The sequence below is a fragment of the Neopelma chrysocephalum genome, unplaced genomic scaffold (assembly GCF_003984885.1).
Source record: "Neopelma chrysocephalum unplaced genomic scaffold, ASM398488v2 Primary Assembly neopelma1_97390, whole genome shotgun sequence".
Taxonomy (NCBI): domain Eukaryota; kingdom Metazoa; phylum Chordata; class Aves; order Passeriformes; family Pipridae; genus Neopelma; species Neopelma chrysocephalum.
In genome coordinates, this window is record NW_020926031.1 from 1,463,836 (window position 1) to 1,480,233 (window position 16,398).

Here is a 16,398-nt window from a genome sequence, read left to right on the forward strand (position 1 = left end):
GCGAAGTTACTACTACTCCAGCTGCATTTTAACTGTGTGCTACACACAAGGGAAAAATTGGGGACTTCTTCATTCATGAAGGTCACCAGGTACCTGCAAACATGTGCAAGGCAGACGTTCCTGTGAGGGAGAGGAGGATTGTCGCAATGCGGTCTCTGATGGGCAATAAGGTGAGTGGGGAGAAGGAGTCAGCCTGTCCTCTGCCCCATGAAAACCAAGTATCTAAAAACGTCCCTCAACCTTAGAAACAGCAGATGAGCTGGGACTACTGGAAGCAACAGTGACCCCAAGCAGAGCTGGTTCCAGTAACAAAGTGCTCTGTTTGATGACCCATGTTCTTGCATATTGGCTCAGCCTGGACCGTGTAAGCCAACAGCCTTGGAGGCAAACTTTCTCCTGTTCCAGTAATCCGATGGCTTGGTTGAAGTGACACCTTCTGACATCAGGAGTCAGCAGTGAGCAGGGCCTGCTCCTTGGGGAAATTTTTATACTCCAAAGCCATTGCCAATGGGATGGCAGCGGATTTCACTTACATTACAGGAGGGTAGTTGATTACATCATTACAGTTGATTCAGGCTGATGGAAAAGAACAGCCCGCACCTGGGATCAGAGAGCTTTCCCCATAGAGCAGGTGAGCGATCTCAACCCAGAACAGTTTCACACAGCTAGGCTGGTTTTATTATTTTGGTTGTGAGCTCTCCCCAGCTCTGCTACAAAGGTTTCCAGTGCATCTTCCCTGAGCCTGTGGAGGGAATCTCCCATTGCTATGTCACAGGAACGGCTCCCCACTCCCATGTCACCTTAAAAAATTGCTTCCTCCTCAACATGCCAATCACCACTCCTCAGCCCAAGTTCTGTTGAAACACATTCCATTGGGATCAAACACACAGCAGCAAGGCTTTCTCCTAAAAGAAACACAATCCCTTCTGCAGGCGGAAGGCAGGGGGTGACCGGCTGCAGAGCTGTAGTGTCCCTGCCCACACAGGCCCATCTCTGCCCGGCACAGCAGCAGTGTCCCCGCCTCAGGAGATTGTAGAGAATTCCTTCAGCAGCAGTTCCTGGCTCAGCGTGTTGAAAGCAAGGTTCTTCCTCACATTGATGCTGATGGACCGAACCTGACAGAAACAAAACAAGATGTTTTAGCCAAGGGACTCCTCCTGGCTCCTCACGAGCCTGGCAGTTTTGATACCAGTGACCTCCATGCTCAGCATGAAACTGTTCTGCACTGTTACGGCTCCACAGAACTTGCTGCAGTAAGCTCTCGCTGAGACTCCAGGTTAGCAAGAAAACACTGAGATTCAGCAGTTTCCTGGAATAATAGGAATGTCTAAAGTGACATCCCAGAAAGAAGAGTAAATTCCCAGTGAGACAGGGGTGGGAGAGGATGCTCTGTTTGGATGCATGAGCTATGATGTGTTTCCTGGTCTGGGGCAGAGATGAGGAAAGTAAGCACTTCCACGTTGCAGCTGGAAGATCATATTGTATCAGTGCCCACTGGAGTGCCAGCCAGCATTTTCCCGGATTAATGCAGTGCCATGGCCTCTTTCCTGCTCCAGAACCCAGAGCCAAAGATACAGACTCAAGGAAAGTTCAGAGGCCATGCCACTAAGCTGAAAACACAGATTATCACCCAAGCTGGCAGAAAACCCCAGGTTCAGAGCCAGCTGTGTGTACTCTGAGTGAGTGCCTTACACTTGCAGCTGGCTCACTGACTGTCTCTGGAGACACCTTTATCCCTCAATGACACCCAACTTCTGGTCACCCACAGAGCACAAAGAAGAGCTGGGCAGCCCTGCTGTGCAGCCACTTCCCTTCCCCCTTCGTGCCTGCAGACTCGTTGGCCGAGCACACAGGCCCCAGACTGGGCTCAGTCTCAACTGCACTTGGCAACGAGAAAACAAAGTCAAACATCATCTGTGTCAGCGACTGTGCAGCAGTGACAGAAAGCAAAACTGACACAAGCTCATCCAAACAACGGGATTACAGTTCCCAGAGACTCGGAGCCTGTGATAATAAGGTTGTTGCTGACCTGGTTAGTGTTTTGTGCTTTTTAAAAGCACTGGGGGAAGAATTACAGAGAAGCAGAATGAGGAATCCAACACTGGGGACAGAAAAGCACATAAATATACATATATATATATATACACACACATATATATACTGCTGAGGGTCCCACTTGCTGCCCTAGTGAGAAAAAAAGAAGAGAAAGGCAGAAAGCTCCCCAAAAGGCAAATGTGTAAGGCAGGGAAGGAAATCAAAACATGGAAGGTTAACAGGGAAAGCTATAAAATGAATGCCGTGAGCCCCATTGCATAGATCCTAACAACCTGAGCATGCTAGCAAAGATGTCTATGCTTAAAGACAGAGTATTTAAGTTTCATGTCATCTGCAGAAGCCACAAACTCCCCTTCATCAGGATGCTTGGCACAGACCCCATGTGTTCCTTGGAGCACCCTCTTCTCATCTCTCTTCTCTAGGTGCCTTTTGGCTTTCTCCATCCTGAAACAGTTTGGGATCACGTCTTTCAAGATAACCACAGGTTACAGCCTATGTTAACCACTGCAAGTGGTCTCCAGAACACTGTTTTGCACTGGGCTGTCTTGCTGCCAGGAGACAGGAGTCTCACTGACAGGATTTGGTCCCAGTCCTACCAAGTGCTCCCACCCCAGAGATTCAGTCAGTTCTCACCAGAGGGAAAGAAAATGGCTAACCAGATTCAGAGAGTCCTCTGCCCTGGGGATCATGACTGCCTGCAGAAAAGGGGTAGGTGCTACATGTAGTGTAAGCCTTATTCTGACTAGAAGCATTTCTATGGGTCCCAGCAACATAAAGAACAAGCAGGAATGTGATCCTGGCCTCAGGAACTGCTGCCAGGGGCAGGTACCAGCAGCAGAAGATTCCCAGCTTGTATACACATCAAGTTCTCCAAGAAGGATGTGCAGAAGTCTCTGCAAGCCCAGGAAGGGAGGCTGGAGTGGCACGATGAGAACACAGGGCTTAGCAGAAATTGTAGCTATGGAGTGGAGCATGAGAAATTAATTAGCCTGATTAGTTTGCAAAGAGAAGGAGGAATAGAGCAAACACTCTCCAATATGTAAAACGAGGTCAGAAAGAGAACAGTGAGTAATATTTATCTGGCTCCCCAGGGATGGGGCAAGAAATACTTAGCCTAATTTAAGACAAAGAAGATTTACATAGGAAAAGAGGAAATACTTCCAAACCTATAGTTTGTGAAGGAGTGGAATAGCTCACCTGTGGCTACTGTGAAGCTGTTTTCACTTAAAGACAGCTTTGGGTTTCAAGAGGAGTTTTAGACATAGACTTTGGTCAAGAGCAGTCTAGCTGGACTTGGATCTGCTTTTACACAAGTTGGGGAGAAAAATGGCCATGATAACAACACACAAGACTGATGTTTCTACAAATCTCTGTCCAGCATTTCTTCTGCTGTGAGAAATCAGGCAGCCCTGAGTCAACCCACTTAAATGGGAAGAATAGCTCAAATGAGAGTTAAATCAAGTTGTCTCCACCACCAGGACTCAGCACAGGGAGCCAGAGTTCATCTCCCTTTTGGGGATGGAAGACCAGACAGTGACACAGGGAGGTATCAGCCTGTAACAAGGATAAACTTGAGAAGCTTCCTGTAGTCTAGCTGAGCTGTTTCATCCACGCTACACCCCAGGACTCCTCCTAGCCCACTGGTGCAGCAGGCAGTCCAGGTCTGGCTGCCAGACTGGAAGCTACCAGATCTCTCCAGAGTAACTTACACAAGTGCCCCAAAACCACAGAAAGTAAGGTCAGAGCTTTAACATTCATTCTGCAGGGAAGTAAAAGCAGATTACATGTCCTCTCTCGCTCCTGTATGGAGCACTAGGGCCAGAAGAGCTTTTAAAATTGTTTTCTTCCTATTAGCCCACAACCTTTGAAGAAATGGGAAATGCATGAAATGCTGACATCATCTGGAAGATGATGAGGGAATGAAGGAATGGATGAAGCGATGGCATTAACCACGTGAGGAAAACATGATTCAGTTCTAGTTTTGTGTCATTATAGCTGGATGTGTGCAAAGCTGCATAGACACTCCTATTTCACAGCAAGTCTCATCAATTAAACGTGTTTCTAATCAACAAGCAGCTCTTAAGATATTTGTACAATGGGAGGAAGGTTTACACTGACTGCTACATCTAATTAAAAGTCAAATTAATGTAATTTCCCCAGCAGAAATCAATCCCTAATCAGACTATACTGAAGTGACAATGAGACTCTACTGAAATCTATCCAACTGCAAAGACAGGGAACTGCAAAGACAGGGAAAGACGCTGAATCTCTTTCCACACATTTCTTCAGCTGCAATGCAAGGGTCCAAAGGCTCACATCCAAACCATTCATTCAATCAAAGCATCGCAGACCTCAAATGACATCCCTGAGGATTCAAAGGAAAAGATACAAAAAGTGTTAGAAAACTTCCTAACTTCCTTCCTTTAGCCCCTCAAAGGCAGCACAACAGGCCACAAAACCCAGTTGATAAAACAATCTGCACATCACCTTCCACCACAATGTGGCTGCAGTGTCACAGCCTTTGAAAGCTTCTTTGTAAAGGGAATGGGAGAAGAAAGCAGATTTTTCTTTGGGATTAGCAAGAAAGAGCAGCACTGAGGCAAAGCCAGAGAAGCGAAGCAGTGCATTAGCAAAGCAGGTCAAAGGAGTGAGAACAAGATTTCTAAGCATAAAGGAGCCCAGAGAATGGCATGGGGAAGCTTCTGCTCACTCACTTAATGGGAGCACAGAGAGATGAAAAGGCAGCTGAAAAGGAAAATGACTCCTGCATGTCATTCCCCACCCAAGAAGGGTTTGCTTTAATGCAATCACATAGATAGTGATAAGAAAACCAGGTAGAATCTGGAAAGAATTATTTGCAAACAGATCCTGTTCAGGAAGACCTGATGGGACAAGCATGACTTTGGAAACCATAATGGAAACCTTTAGTTCACTATCAGCCCTGCTCATTTGGCACAGTTCACAAAGACAACTGCAGCAACTTCCCTCTGCCCCCTCCACAAAATCACGCAAAACTCAGTAGTTAAACACAAAGCATTGCATAGCAGGGCATTATCCAACATCAGACCAGCTACAGAAGCCAAGGTAAAGACTCCAAAGCTTCACAAAAAGGAAGCAAAGTACCTGGTTTGAAGAGGCTATGGGGAGGACAGAGCAAATTAGGACCTTTCTGATGAGTTATTTGGACAACTAATAAAGCCATCAGTTACTGTGCACCTAGAGAAAAACAGAGCAAGAAGGCCAGGAGGCCAGCTGGGTTTGCTGAATACAAATCATAACATATCAGGTTGATTTTCCGCTGTGTTGAGGGAATGGCTTAATGGAATGCAGGGGATTTTCTGTAGCTGTGAGTAAAGAACGTTTAATAGGGTCTCAATTCTCAGGGCATCTAGAGATGTGGATTAAACAGATTCACAACTGGGTCAAATCGGCACATTTATACAGTAATTATTCAGGCTTTAATATGCTCCTGAGGAGAGGGTCCCAGGGGTACCTGGATGGGCAATTTTCAGAAGGGAGTTGACAGGCTGGTTACGCTAAACCTATTCTTAAATGATACAAAATTGGGATTTCGAGAAAAAAAATCAGTCTAGGAAGAAAATAATTTTAGCTGAAGTGTTTTGTGGCTGTGATGATCATAGGACTGAGAATGTCATTTTAATCAATTGGCATGATCAGCCTGAGCTTCTGCCAGGCCAAGTGGAAAGTGGGGCATGCAGGAAGCAGAGCAGTCATGTGGCCAAGAGGCTGGGGAAGGAGATGCTGGCTGAGGATGGGAGCCCTTGGGACAGAACAGATGACAACAGAAACAGGAATGTGCCTTATTTCCACAGTACAGTAATAGAGGAAGCCTGTGTCACAATAAGGCTATGGCCAAATTTCTTTGCATGTGTTCCAGAAAAGGTATTAAACAGCAAGCTAGAGAGACAAAAACAGGCACAAAAGAACACAGAAGAATGGCATGGAAGTGATTGCAAGTGTTTTTGCCCATATACTACCCAATGTCTGGAATGACCCCAAAAGCATTCCATACAAGGAAACAAAACCAATTCAGGTGCTTGCTCTGGAGCAGAGTAGACAGAGGGATGCACAACATTCCCAAACTAATGCAGACTCGTGATGGAGTGGGCAGGCATCAATTACTCATCAATCAGGAAGGACAGAACTGGGAGAGAGAATCAGCTCTCAAACTGGTGGAGAAAACTGCCACAGTTAGAGATCTCTCCCTCCGCTGAAGCCGTAATGATTCCAGAGTGAGGAAAAACAGGCTCCCCTCAGGTACCAGACATTACAAAAACTCTGCCTCCCTGCTGATGTGGCTCTTGGACAAGAAAAGTTGCATCAGGGCTCTCCAGAGCAGGGGAAGCAAGCCAGCTTGCTGAAGAATATAACTACAAACCCAAATTATTTGGACTCAGTTTTGTCTTTGCTCTATTACTTTTGTGGGATTTCTCACCATCAGTGTTCTCCTCTTGCAGAAGGAGACATTTTTAGGGAATGCCTTCACTATCTTTGCTTGGGACCCTATTTTGTGAGTGATGGAGGAAAGCAACGAGCAGGAACATGTTTTACCAGCATCACATACTCTGCTCAGTCCCATACTTTGTGCTCCCCTTAACAACAGCAAAAAAGCAAAGTTGCTCTGTGTAATAAACCCAAAATGGGAGCAGTCAGATTCTCCCCATGCAAATTTACCACTACAAAACACAGAGGATCGCCATGGCAAAAGGGACAGACACTGACCAACCAGTGCTGGCCTAAGTAGCCTGTAGGTTCCTCTTCAGCCACACAGGGAGCTCCAGGAAACTCTCAGATCTGTCGAGACATGCAGTGTCTGTCCAGATCCTACTCCTGCGCTGTCTTTTGAGGCAGCCCAATGAAGTGACAAGGCTGCTCAGCTATACCCCAAATGCCACTGCCCAGGCCATAAGCAAAGGGTCTGAAAGAAGGTTGTTGATTCTGCAGAGTCAAGTCAGCTTACCAGCTCTTTGAAGAAGGCAGCCTCTTTATGCTGCTCTGAGTAGCGCTCATACTGGTCCAGTCCGTCCTGCAGTTTCAGGGTCAGCGTGTCGTAGTTGGACCGCACCACTTCCAAAACCTGCCAAAGACAGCCAAATACAACAGAAGAGTCAACATCCACAGATACCTCACCACAGGAGGAGCAAGGCTGACACAGATCACAGCTCTGGCACCTATGTTGTTTTTGCACCATAGATGGCTTTAACAGCCAATATTTGGCTCGTAACCGGCAACACAGAGATGAGCACTCAATGTTTCCTAATGCCAGTAAGGAAGAATCCTCAAATTTATGGAATTTCTTCATTCATGAGAATAGTGCATGGAGCCTATATGTATGACAGCAGCAGTTTTCTGTCATCAGAAGTAGACATGATCTCAATAAATTATGCAGCTAATTACCCCGTTAACACACAAATACAACACAGTAGGCACTATATACACAGGTTCGCCCGACCCCATGGTCCTTCCAGGGCTAGTTTTGCCAGCACACCTCCCTCCTGGCTTGGGAATCACCATTCACCACCTGCTAAACTACCAGCTTCTACGGCTGCTCAGGTCAGCTTCCATACAGAACACTGCACTTCTCTCCTGATGGGAACAAGCTTCTGATAGGCACTAAGAGAAGACCAACCCTGGTACAGACTCTGGTTTTAGAAAGAGATGAAGACACAAATCCAGCTCTTCCTGCCCAGGAGATACTTTACTATCTGCCTTCACTGCAACAAAAGCACTATAGTTTTTATTACTGCCCTACTCTGCTCCCAGCACTAGGCTATACTTGCAAATTCATAGCTACACATCTCTGTCCTATTGAACTACTCATTTTCCTAGCTAGGAAACACCAAGAGGGACTCCCATGATGATTTTTAGCTTCAAAGCATTGCATGGACTAACATATTCCTCAAAGCATTTGTGAGATGGTTAGTAACAATAATGTTCCTAGAAGGAACCATAGAGCTCAGCACTCCTGGGCAAACATGCTTGAAACAATTTTCTTAAAGACATGAACTTCTTTCTAGGCTGTTACTATTTGCTCTGAGAGCTAAACAGATATCAGCATCTGAGGCTTGCACTACAGTAGCTCCTGCTTATGACAAGGCTCAGCCAGGAGGACACATATGATAAGGTGCAAAGGAAAAGGACTCTGCTCCAAGGCATCACAACCCAGAAAAGATCCTAAGAAGAGCATTGCAGAGGATTTAAGACAACAGTGACCAGAACAACAAAGAGCCCTTGTACTTCTTCTTTTGTCCTCTCAACAATTTAAACACTACCCTCAACCGTCCCTTTAGGCAGCTGGCAGCTGCTGCCCCTCTACAGGACTGAATCCTGTCCTTACACCCCTTATGCCAGGAAACTTGGACTTGCTTAGGGTTCCTTCAAAAGCTTGTTTCCTCCAAACTCTGCACGTGGCAGTGGTCCACAGAGACATTCATGCTAGAGCCTGAGGTGACAGAAGCCACAGGGCATCACCTAATCAAGGATGAGGGGCAAAGAAAGGGTCCCAAAAGCGGTTCCCAGGTGAGATGGTCATACAGCAGTCACTCTGCAGCTCAGCTGTCCTCCAGCACTGCACAGACAAAGTGGGGTAGGAATAAGCATTTGGACTCAGTCTCAGAGGTCTTTTCCAACCTAATTGATTTTAATTCTGATTCTAATTCTGCAATGTTACTTAAGAACAGCCTGCCAGTGTCCTGCTGTTGTGAAAGCACACAGCCTCCTCTCCAGGACTCATTTCCTAATGCTGTTTGTCAGCTCCACTGGCAGAGAGAAAGAACCCTCTGCAATGACAGCCACCTTCAAATTCAGCCTGCCCTTCTTGTCCCTGTGTGCCAAAGCTGCAAGAAGTATCACAGAGCCAAAAGCAGTGATGAAAGAAAGCCACCAGGGCACAGGAATAACTATCCACTAGGGATAGAGCACAGTAGTATAATGCACCTTCTTCTGAGCAATAAAGAATCCAGCATCTTGCTCCTGTCAATTGGAGGAAGCCAAATTGACCAAGATTAATAAGTTGCAGGGGAAAAACCTTGTCTGAAAGGTGAGGAATCGAACAGGTTTCTCCAGCAGTAACTCAGGGTGAAGGCATTTTACTCAGGGCTACCCCACTTCCCAGGAACCTTCCCCTGAGCTCCTCTTCACTCTCCTTGTGTCCCCTTATGCAGAGCCATGCACAGTGCCATACAGGTGTGCCCAGACAATGGATAAACATGCTTCTCCACAAAGAATCAGGATTCCTCCTTGCTAGCTCTGAGTAGAGATCTCCTCAGATATTCAGAGGTATCCTCAACCCATGGTAAAGAGAAGTAAACTCTGAGGGCAGCAGTGAGTTCTGTAAACAGTATCCTTTAAATCAGCCCTCCTGCATCCCCTTTGAAAGGCAGCTAAGAACTCAGTTTGATACCTAAAGAGGAAGTCAGGAAAGGAACAAGAGGCTCCGAAGTCTCTACTGTGTTACCTACTACTTATTGTAGTCTCCGCAGTGAACTTGAGATCAGCTTATCCCTTTAGCTACACATTTCATTGGCTTCCACTCCTTAACGCCTTTAATTATGAAATAGAACTTGAAAAGAAAGAGTAAGTTAAAAATAAACAGCTTCTCCCCACTGCCTGATAATTTCCCTTTCTTGCTGCTGCTGAGAAAAAATGCTACGTGGGATCTGAGATAAACCCACTCACAGATAATTTCACTTCATACCTTGTAATGGATAGAAACTGTTACTGAGATTAGGACCTGCCATCCTTGAGACAATTTCACCTGCTCTTTAAGATGCAGCTGCTAGACAGAGGACAGGTTAAAGAGTAGCAGAAGATACTAAGAGCATCTAACATGAAGGTTTAAAAGCTTTCAACACAGATGACAATGAACTCAAATTCTCTGTGTAACAGAAGATTGTGCGTTAGCATCTTTCGCTCTCCTTACGTGCTGCTTTGACTTTAGCTCAGGAAAACTATGCAGGAAGAACAGCGCTTTTTGTTAAACACAAGATCTTTATCTGCACCTTTCCATCAAACAAAAAGAACTAGAGGAATTTAATTTTGAGATTAAAGCATTTCTCCTTCAAGGTCATGTCCAACCTGTTCTTCCTAGAAGTCTGTAAACCAGGAAACATGAATTCCAAGATGGTGAAGTATGAATGACTTAAAAGAAGAGATTTTTAGTTGGACTCTTTCAAACAGATTTTAAATAGTCATTCAGATTTTTACAATCTCATGGGCATCTGGACAAACACCAGTTCTAGTGTCAGGCAAGGATAGAGGAATTTGGACTGCAGATTATTTCAAAGGAGCTTGATGTGACTCCTCAGATTGCAAGGGTGAACATGCAGGGCAATCTATTTGTTTTTAAATGTTTTACTGGATCTTTACAGTGGAAAAAACCCCTAATGGAGTCACAATCTAAAACTCTTTTTGTTGGTTACCTTAGGCGGACTGAAGTCTTTTTTAAAAAAGCAATATGATGAAGTGAGCAACTCAGACATAGTCAATATAAGAAGAGTGAAGGCTGCTAAATTCCCTTCCTGCAGTTACCTGTATCAGCCCCAGAGGCTACATTCGCTCATTTACTCCACTGCAACCAACGTGAAGTCAGTGGAGCTGCACCACTGTAATTTAAAGATAATTTGCCATCAAATTAACCCCCTGCCCCATCACTCACTCACTGACTGCTTTCCAGAAATTCCAGAGAAACATTAGCTATTCAGGTCCCTGCATTTGTGTCCCCAAACCAACCTTTCAGGAGCTGCTCTCTGAGCAAGTGCTTTCTATGGCACTCAGATTTCATCTTCCTCCTGCAGCTACAACTGCCCATGCCCCCGAACTCTCCTTCCCCAGTAACATCGACAACTTGTGAGCAGAGGCATCCCCTGAGTAACACAGCAGGAGGGCTGGCTTCTGACAGAAGGGCTGATGTGGGGCTCAGCTCTCCACAGCATCCCACCCATGCCATGCCCTGCCCTGCCATGCCACTGCACCCAGAGAAACAACATTATTTTGCAGAGTTTTTGCCTCCTTACTTTGCTCCATCCACCAGCTTATCGCTACCTTGCAAACTGGATGAACAACCTCCATTGTTTGGGTCAGTGGGCTCTTGAGGACACAAGCTCTTAAACCAGTTCTCCCAGAACCAATTGCCCCTGCCCTGCAATTTTCAGCATTCGAAACAGACCACGATTTTGCTGCAACGCTCACTACACACAGGCTCCTTCCTTACTGCACCAGAGCTGTTCCCTCTGACTGATCCTCAACAAGAGCTGACATACTACACTCTCCCAGGAGAGACTGGACTTTCTGGAAGAGCCTGTCCTGGGGAAACATGGGAATTACACATGGCAGTTTCCTATCCCTATCCTACCCAGCACACAGTCACTGTTAGCAGCAAAGTCAGAGAAGAAGCTGAACTGGTAATGAAATCTAACAGGCAACATGCAACACTAGGGCCCATCTGTCTGAAAGACACCATTTGCTTCATTGCTTAACTTTTTAACCTGCAGAATCTTTCATCATCTGCAACTGCAGTCTCTCTGCTTTACTGGAACATAAAATTAGAGAGCACCAGCAATTCACAGCACCCAGCAAAGGACCTGGTGGTGGATAGATTCTGGGAAGCATGCACAGGTAATGACAGAAAAATAAAAGGAAAAACAGAAGCAAGAAGAAATCAAGGTCTCTACACTGTCTTTTTAATCAGCTCAGGAAAGGACAAGAATGCAATCAGTCAGCATCACCAGTACCTCGCTAAAGCCTCTCCATGCCCTTAAGACAGTAATTAGCTACCATGATGCCAGAGCAGTTGGAACAGCATTGATTGAACGATCTCAAATCAAGTAAAAGGCAAAAAACCACCCCAACAACCCCCAGGTTAAAATGCACTTGCCCCACCCACCAGCTCCATGCCACTCACATAGCTAGGATGGGGGGAGGCTCTCCAGATCAAGCCTAGCAAGCCCTCACAGGACAGAAAAGTTAGATGCTCCGTCCCAGCTGTCCCATGCCAGAGGATGGAGCAGCCATTCTATGGGGCATGTAATGCCGACCTCTCATCAGTGCTACTGCACAGACATAGCACAAGGGCAGAGGGCAGCCAGGGACAGGCAAACAATCCTCCCTGCAGAGGTGTTGGAATGCCTGTCACTGCCTGTGTATCACACAGAGGGAATTCTGGCAGTTCCATCTCCCAAACCCAGGCAGAGCCCAAAACACCACAAGCAAACTCAGCAGTCAGTCCCCTCAGTTCAGACCACTACGGTTTTCCTATTCCAGTAGAATGCCCAATGTACATTTTACACTGCAGTCCTCAAATTGGCTTGTTTATTCCAGGTTTAGTACAAATGCTCCCCTTCTTCTCACTCACTAATCTCCACAACTCCTAGTCCCTGAGCATTTCTCTTCGTGAATTCAACTGAAGAGCAACATTTCTCATCGTAATGAAAAGGCTGCTGACATCTGGACTACGAAGAGGCTATTGCCTCTCCATAATAACATGTCAGGTAATTGACATCAATTTTCCAGTACTATCTTCTAATTAATATGGAAAATGATTTTTTTTTCCAAGTGCCATCACACTTCTCACAGAGCAACTTTAAAGTTGCTGATGCAGGCTGGAGTCTTTGCTGAAATTAATCCCCAGAAGCATCACAGACAAAGAACATAACTAAATAATTAGAAGTTAAATAAAAACACACACACACAGCTGCCACATTTCCCAAAAGACTCTGCCCAAACCCCGGCTGCATGCATCTCCTCCCTTTTCTCTTCACAGTCTGCAGGAGCCAAGTTCAGAGACACTAAGGCTGCCAGTGCTACGCACACGTGCTGGAAGCAGCTGCCATTCACACTGGCTTCCAGGAAAGCACCCAACCCAGGACTAGCAGCAGCACAGAGCTTTTGTCTGACCCAACACTACCTTACCTTTGCAGCTGTTCCAGAGCTAATGTAGTGCTGATGCTTTAACACCATTCCTCACTCCATGGTGATCAAGCCATGACTATTAATTCCATGTTCATGAATGCTAAGAGGAAGAGGAGGAGGATGTCCCTAGGATAGTTTAACAACTCAGATTCCCAAGACATGCTTCATGTACTGCACATATCTATGGATCCAGAGGATGTGCAGTGGGCCTGGTGGGAAAGACAAAGATATGGGCTGGAGATGCAAATGTAGCCAGGCCATATACGTGTCTTTCAAGACATGCAGCACATTGCCATTCCTATTCTGGTGCCCCAGATCTCCTGCATTCAACAGCTTGCACTACATGTAGTGAAGGACCTATGGCTTTCTCTTGCTGTCAGATGAGAGCATGAGGCTGCTCACACATCTGTCACTCCCAGAGTAGGAAGCACCACCTTGTCTGCCCTGAGTACAGGAAAAAATCCTGGTAGGAAGGTTTTTTCCCAATAGTAAAAAGTTCAGCCAGCCCAAAGAATTAAGTGAAAGTAAAAAAGGGCAAATTTCTCCTCTGAGGTATGAAACAGGACACCACTGATGCAGGATGCACCAGCACTGCTGGGCAGGAAGGCACAGGAGGTCTGTGCAGGTCACTGGGGGTAGAATGGCCTGCAGAGGTGGGCACAACTGCCCACAAGCCCCAGGGCGGAACTGGGCCATGAGTACATGCTCCAGTCCTGACTGTGGAGAACCAAAAGCTGATGGGACTCATGGGAGTCTTGTTCAGTGCCTGGAGCTGGACACATGGACAAGGCTGAGCAGCATATAGCAAAGACAAGTTAGCCAGGAGATAGGGAGAGGAGGTGCCCCACCTTGCTTTCCACTGCTAAGGTTGGTGCAGGGCCCCCTTGCATACAGTTCCCATCAGGTTTACTCTGACACTTGCTAGTTTGTGTTTGCCAATCTCCCTCTGCTCAACTCACTGTGCATTAGCCAGGACCGGGAGTGAACAGTCTTTGCCCATTAGTTCGTCCTTTGTCCCTGCCAGTCACTCCTGGCAGTCCTGCTGTGCTCAGTGAATTACTCTGTGCCTAGCCAAACATGAGGTAAGTCTAACTCTCCATGTCCCAAATCCTTCCTGAGGACCGCTTTTATATATTTGCACCTGAATGGTATTGAAATCCAGGCCTTGCCAGTTCTCTACACAAGGCAAAAGGTTTTGATCGTACATAAAAGATTATCATTATTATTATTTTACTTAGCAACATCAAGGAGGGACATTTCACACCCCCTTTTCCTCAGCTCAGCATAGAGCCATTCTGTCAGGCTCAGATGATATACAGTAGCTCAGATGTTTGTTCAATGATCTCACAGGGATCTGTGATCTTTAAAAGAACAAGCCTACAAAGGCGACAGTTTCTATCCATGGAGTGGGAGGGTTTGGTTACAGTCTTTCTACTCTGCCCACAGGTGCCTCTTCCAAAAATAAATAATTTATGAGCTCACTCAGAAAATGACTGTTGTTCTCTGAAGTCTGCTAGCAGAGATGGCATCCTGTTTTGAGACAAGAGTTATCTGCTCCAGAAATGTTTTAAAACCATAATCCACTAGAAGCCTCAGGTGTTCGACTCTAATGTTGGGAAAAGTCTCATTGATCCAACCAATCTAGAACTCACACAGCTTACAGAACATCCCAAAACCAAAAGTGTTATCCAGCTCCACCGAGAAGCTGTAAATGCACAAAAACAGTGCCCATTCCAAGCTCTCATTGGACAGGCATTTGCAAGAATCAACAGTTACTTTAAGAAACAGAAAAGCTGCAAATAAGGACAAAGGCAAAAACTAAGGGAGACTTATGATCTCTCTGTGCACAGCTTTCAGGGGACTTAATTTGTAAGAGATATAGACAAACAGAAGAGATGAATGTGCTTGATAACCCTGGACAACCCTGTAGCCATCACGAAGGCTAGGGAGTCTTGTGCAATGACACCCTCTGAGCTCCAGCATTCAGGCAGGTGAAAGCCTGCCCACCTCACCAGAGCGCCTATGCCAGGAACACTTTTGCTACATAGTAATTACAAGAAGTCATATCTACAGACACGTGACAGCTCCCACACACGTTAAATGCACTTTGCTCAACCCATTCGGGTTTTGGAGCACAAGGAGCAAAAATGCATGTAGCCCCACACTGCTTTTTCTCAAGACCAATCCACTTTTCCAGTTTCAAAGACGGTCAGCAGGTTTATACTGATCTACATATCCCACTTGGCACAAAGAACCTGGCACTCACTGTGGCACCCTGGGCACCCTTTCCCAGACTGCAGGGACAGGCTCTCCAGAGGAAATACATGGGGCAATTCTGCATCATTCAAGTAGGAAAACAGGCTCAGTGGGTTTCTGCCAAGGGAACAAACATCCATGTACTGCACAACACTGGCACTTTCAAAACCCAGGCAGGGAAAAAGAAGTCAAAGATCTTGAAACAAATGATCTTAAAAATTATCAATTAATAAAATAAGCAGCCTCCAGAGCAGATATTTAGATCTGGATGGGGAGATATGCCAGAAACTAAATGAGGCCCACTAAGCTTGCCTGATTTTAGAAATTTTGTGAGGAAGGCAGGCAGCAAAAGGAAGGCATGGATGATGGCAGGAGCATAAAACCCTGAGATAGATTTGCTATTTTGGAGTTACAGCCCATTTTGGAATTGTGAACCCTTATCTCCAGCTGGTGGCATTTATGAAAACATTTCTCACCGTTAGGTACATAAGAGCACTTGCAATTCTGCCAAGGCTTGAAATGCACTGCAGATAGCTACGGACTGGACCGTTAATTTTTTTATTTCCCCGTTGTGCTTACAATTAACTTAAGTGCTGAAATGCGATGGGCTGTTCCAGGAGAAGCTTTTTATCTACCAGCTGCATTCTAGCAGAGCAGTAAATCAACCGCTGTCACCAAAGTGTCAGACAAGAGGACGAGAGCATCCTTATGCTCACTGTTATCACTCATATTACCCGTTCAGCCTAAGTGGCTAAACCAGCATTCAGCAAATGAATGCTGTGATTTGTGTGCAACCTTTGGTGCAGTTCTCTATTTACAGCAGACCTTGTCCTCCTGAACACAAAGGAAAAAAAATAAGCAGGAGCAGCTCTTTAGCACCATTTAACTGACCAAAGCAAGACCAGTAACCTTGATGCCCAAAACAAGATAAAAGAGTTTCCAGTCATGAACTGCTGCTCCAGCTGAACTGAGAAGCCAGGACATACAAAACTATTACAGAAATCAAAGACAGCTACAAGAACTTTAAAAAAAGGAGCTGAAGATTTTAAGAAAAGGTTTGAAATAAAATTCTTCCAGGGCCAGTAGTCAGAAAGCATCCTGACAAATACTGGAACTCAAATACACCGCTTTCAGTTCAGATTGCCTGGATGAAGTGAC

General features: G+C 45.7%; 1 protein-coding gene across 1 annotated transcript in view; it reads right to left on the reverse strand.

Moving 5' to 3' along the window:
• Window positions 1-852: 852 nt before the first annotated feature.
• Window positions 853-16,398, reverse strand: part of ARMH3 (armadillo-like helical domain containing 3) — a 123,023-nt gene continuing 107,477 nt past the window's right edge. Inside the window, exons 25-26 of the mRNA XM_027672261.1 lie at window positions 7,037-7,153; window positions 853-1,115 (exon numbers count right to left, since the gene is read on the reverse strand). Coding sequence (XP_027528062.1) covers window positions 1,023-1,115; window positions 7,037-7,153 — 210 coding nt within the window. The 3' untranslated portion in view covers window positions 853-1,022. The remainder of the gene's footprint in view (window positions 1,116-7,036; window positions 7,154-16,398) is intronic.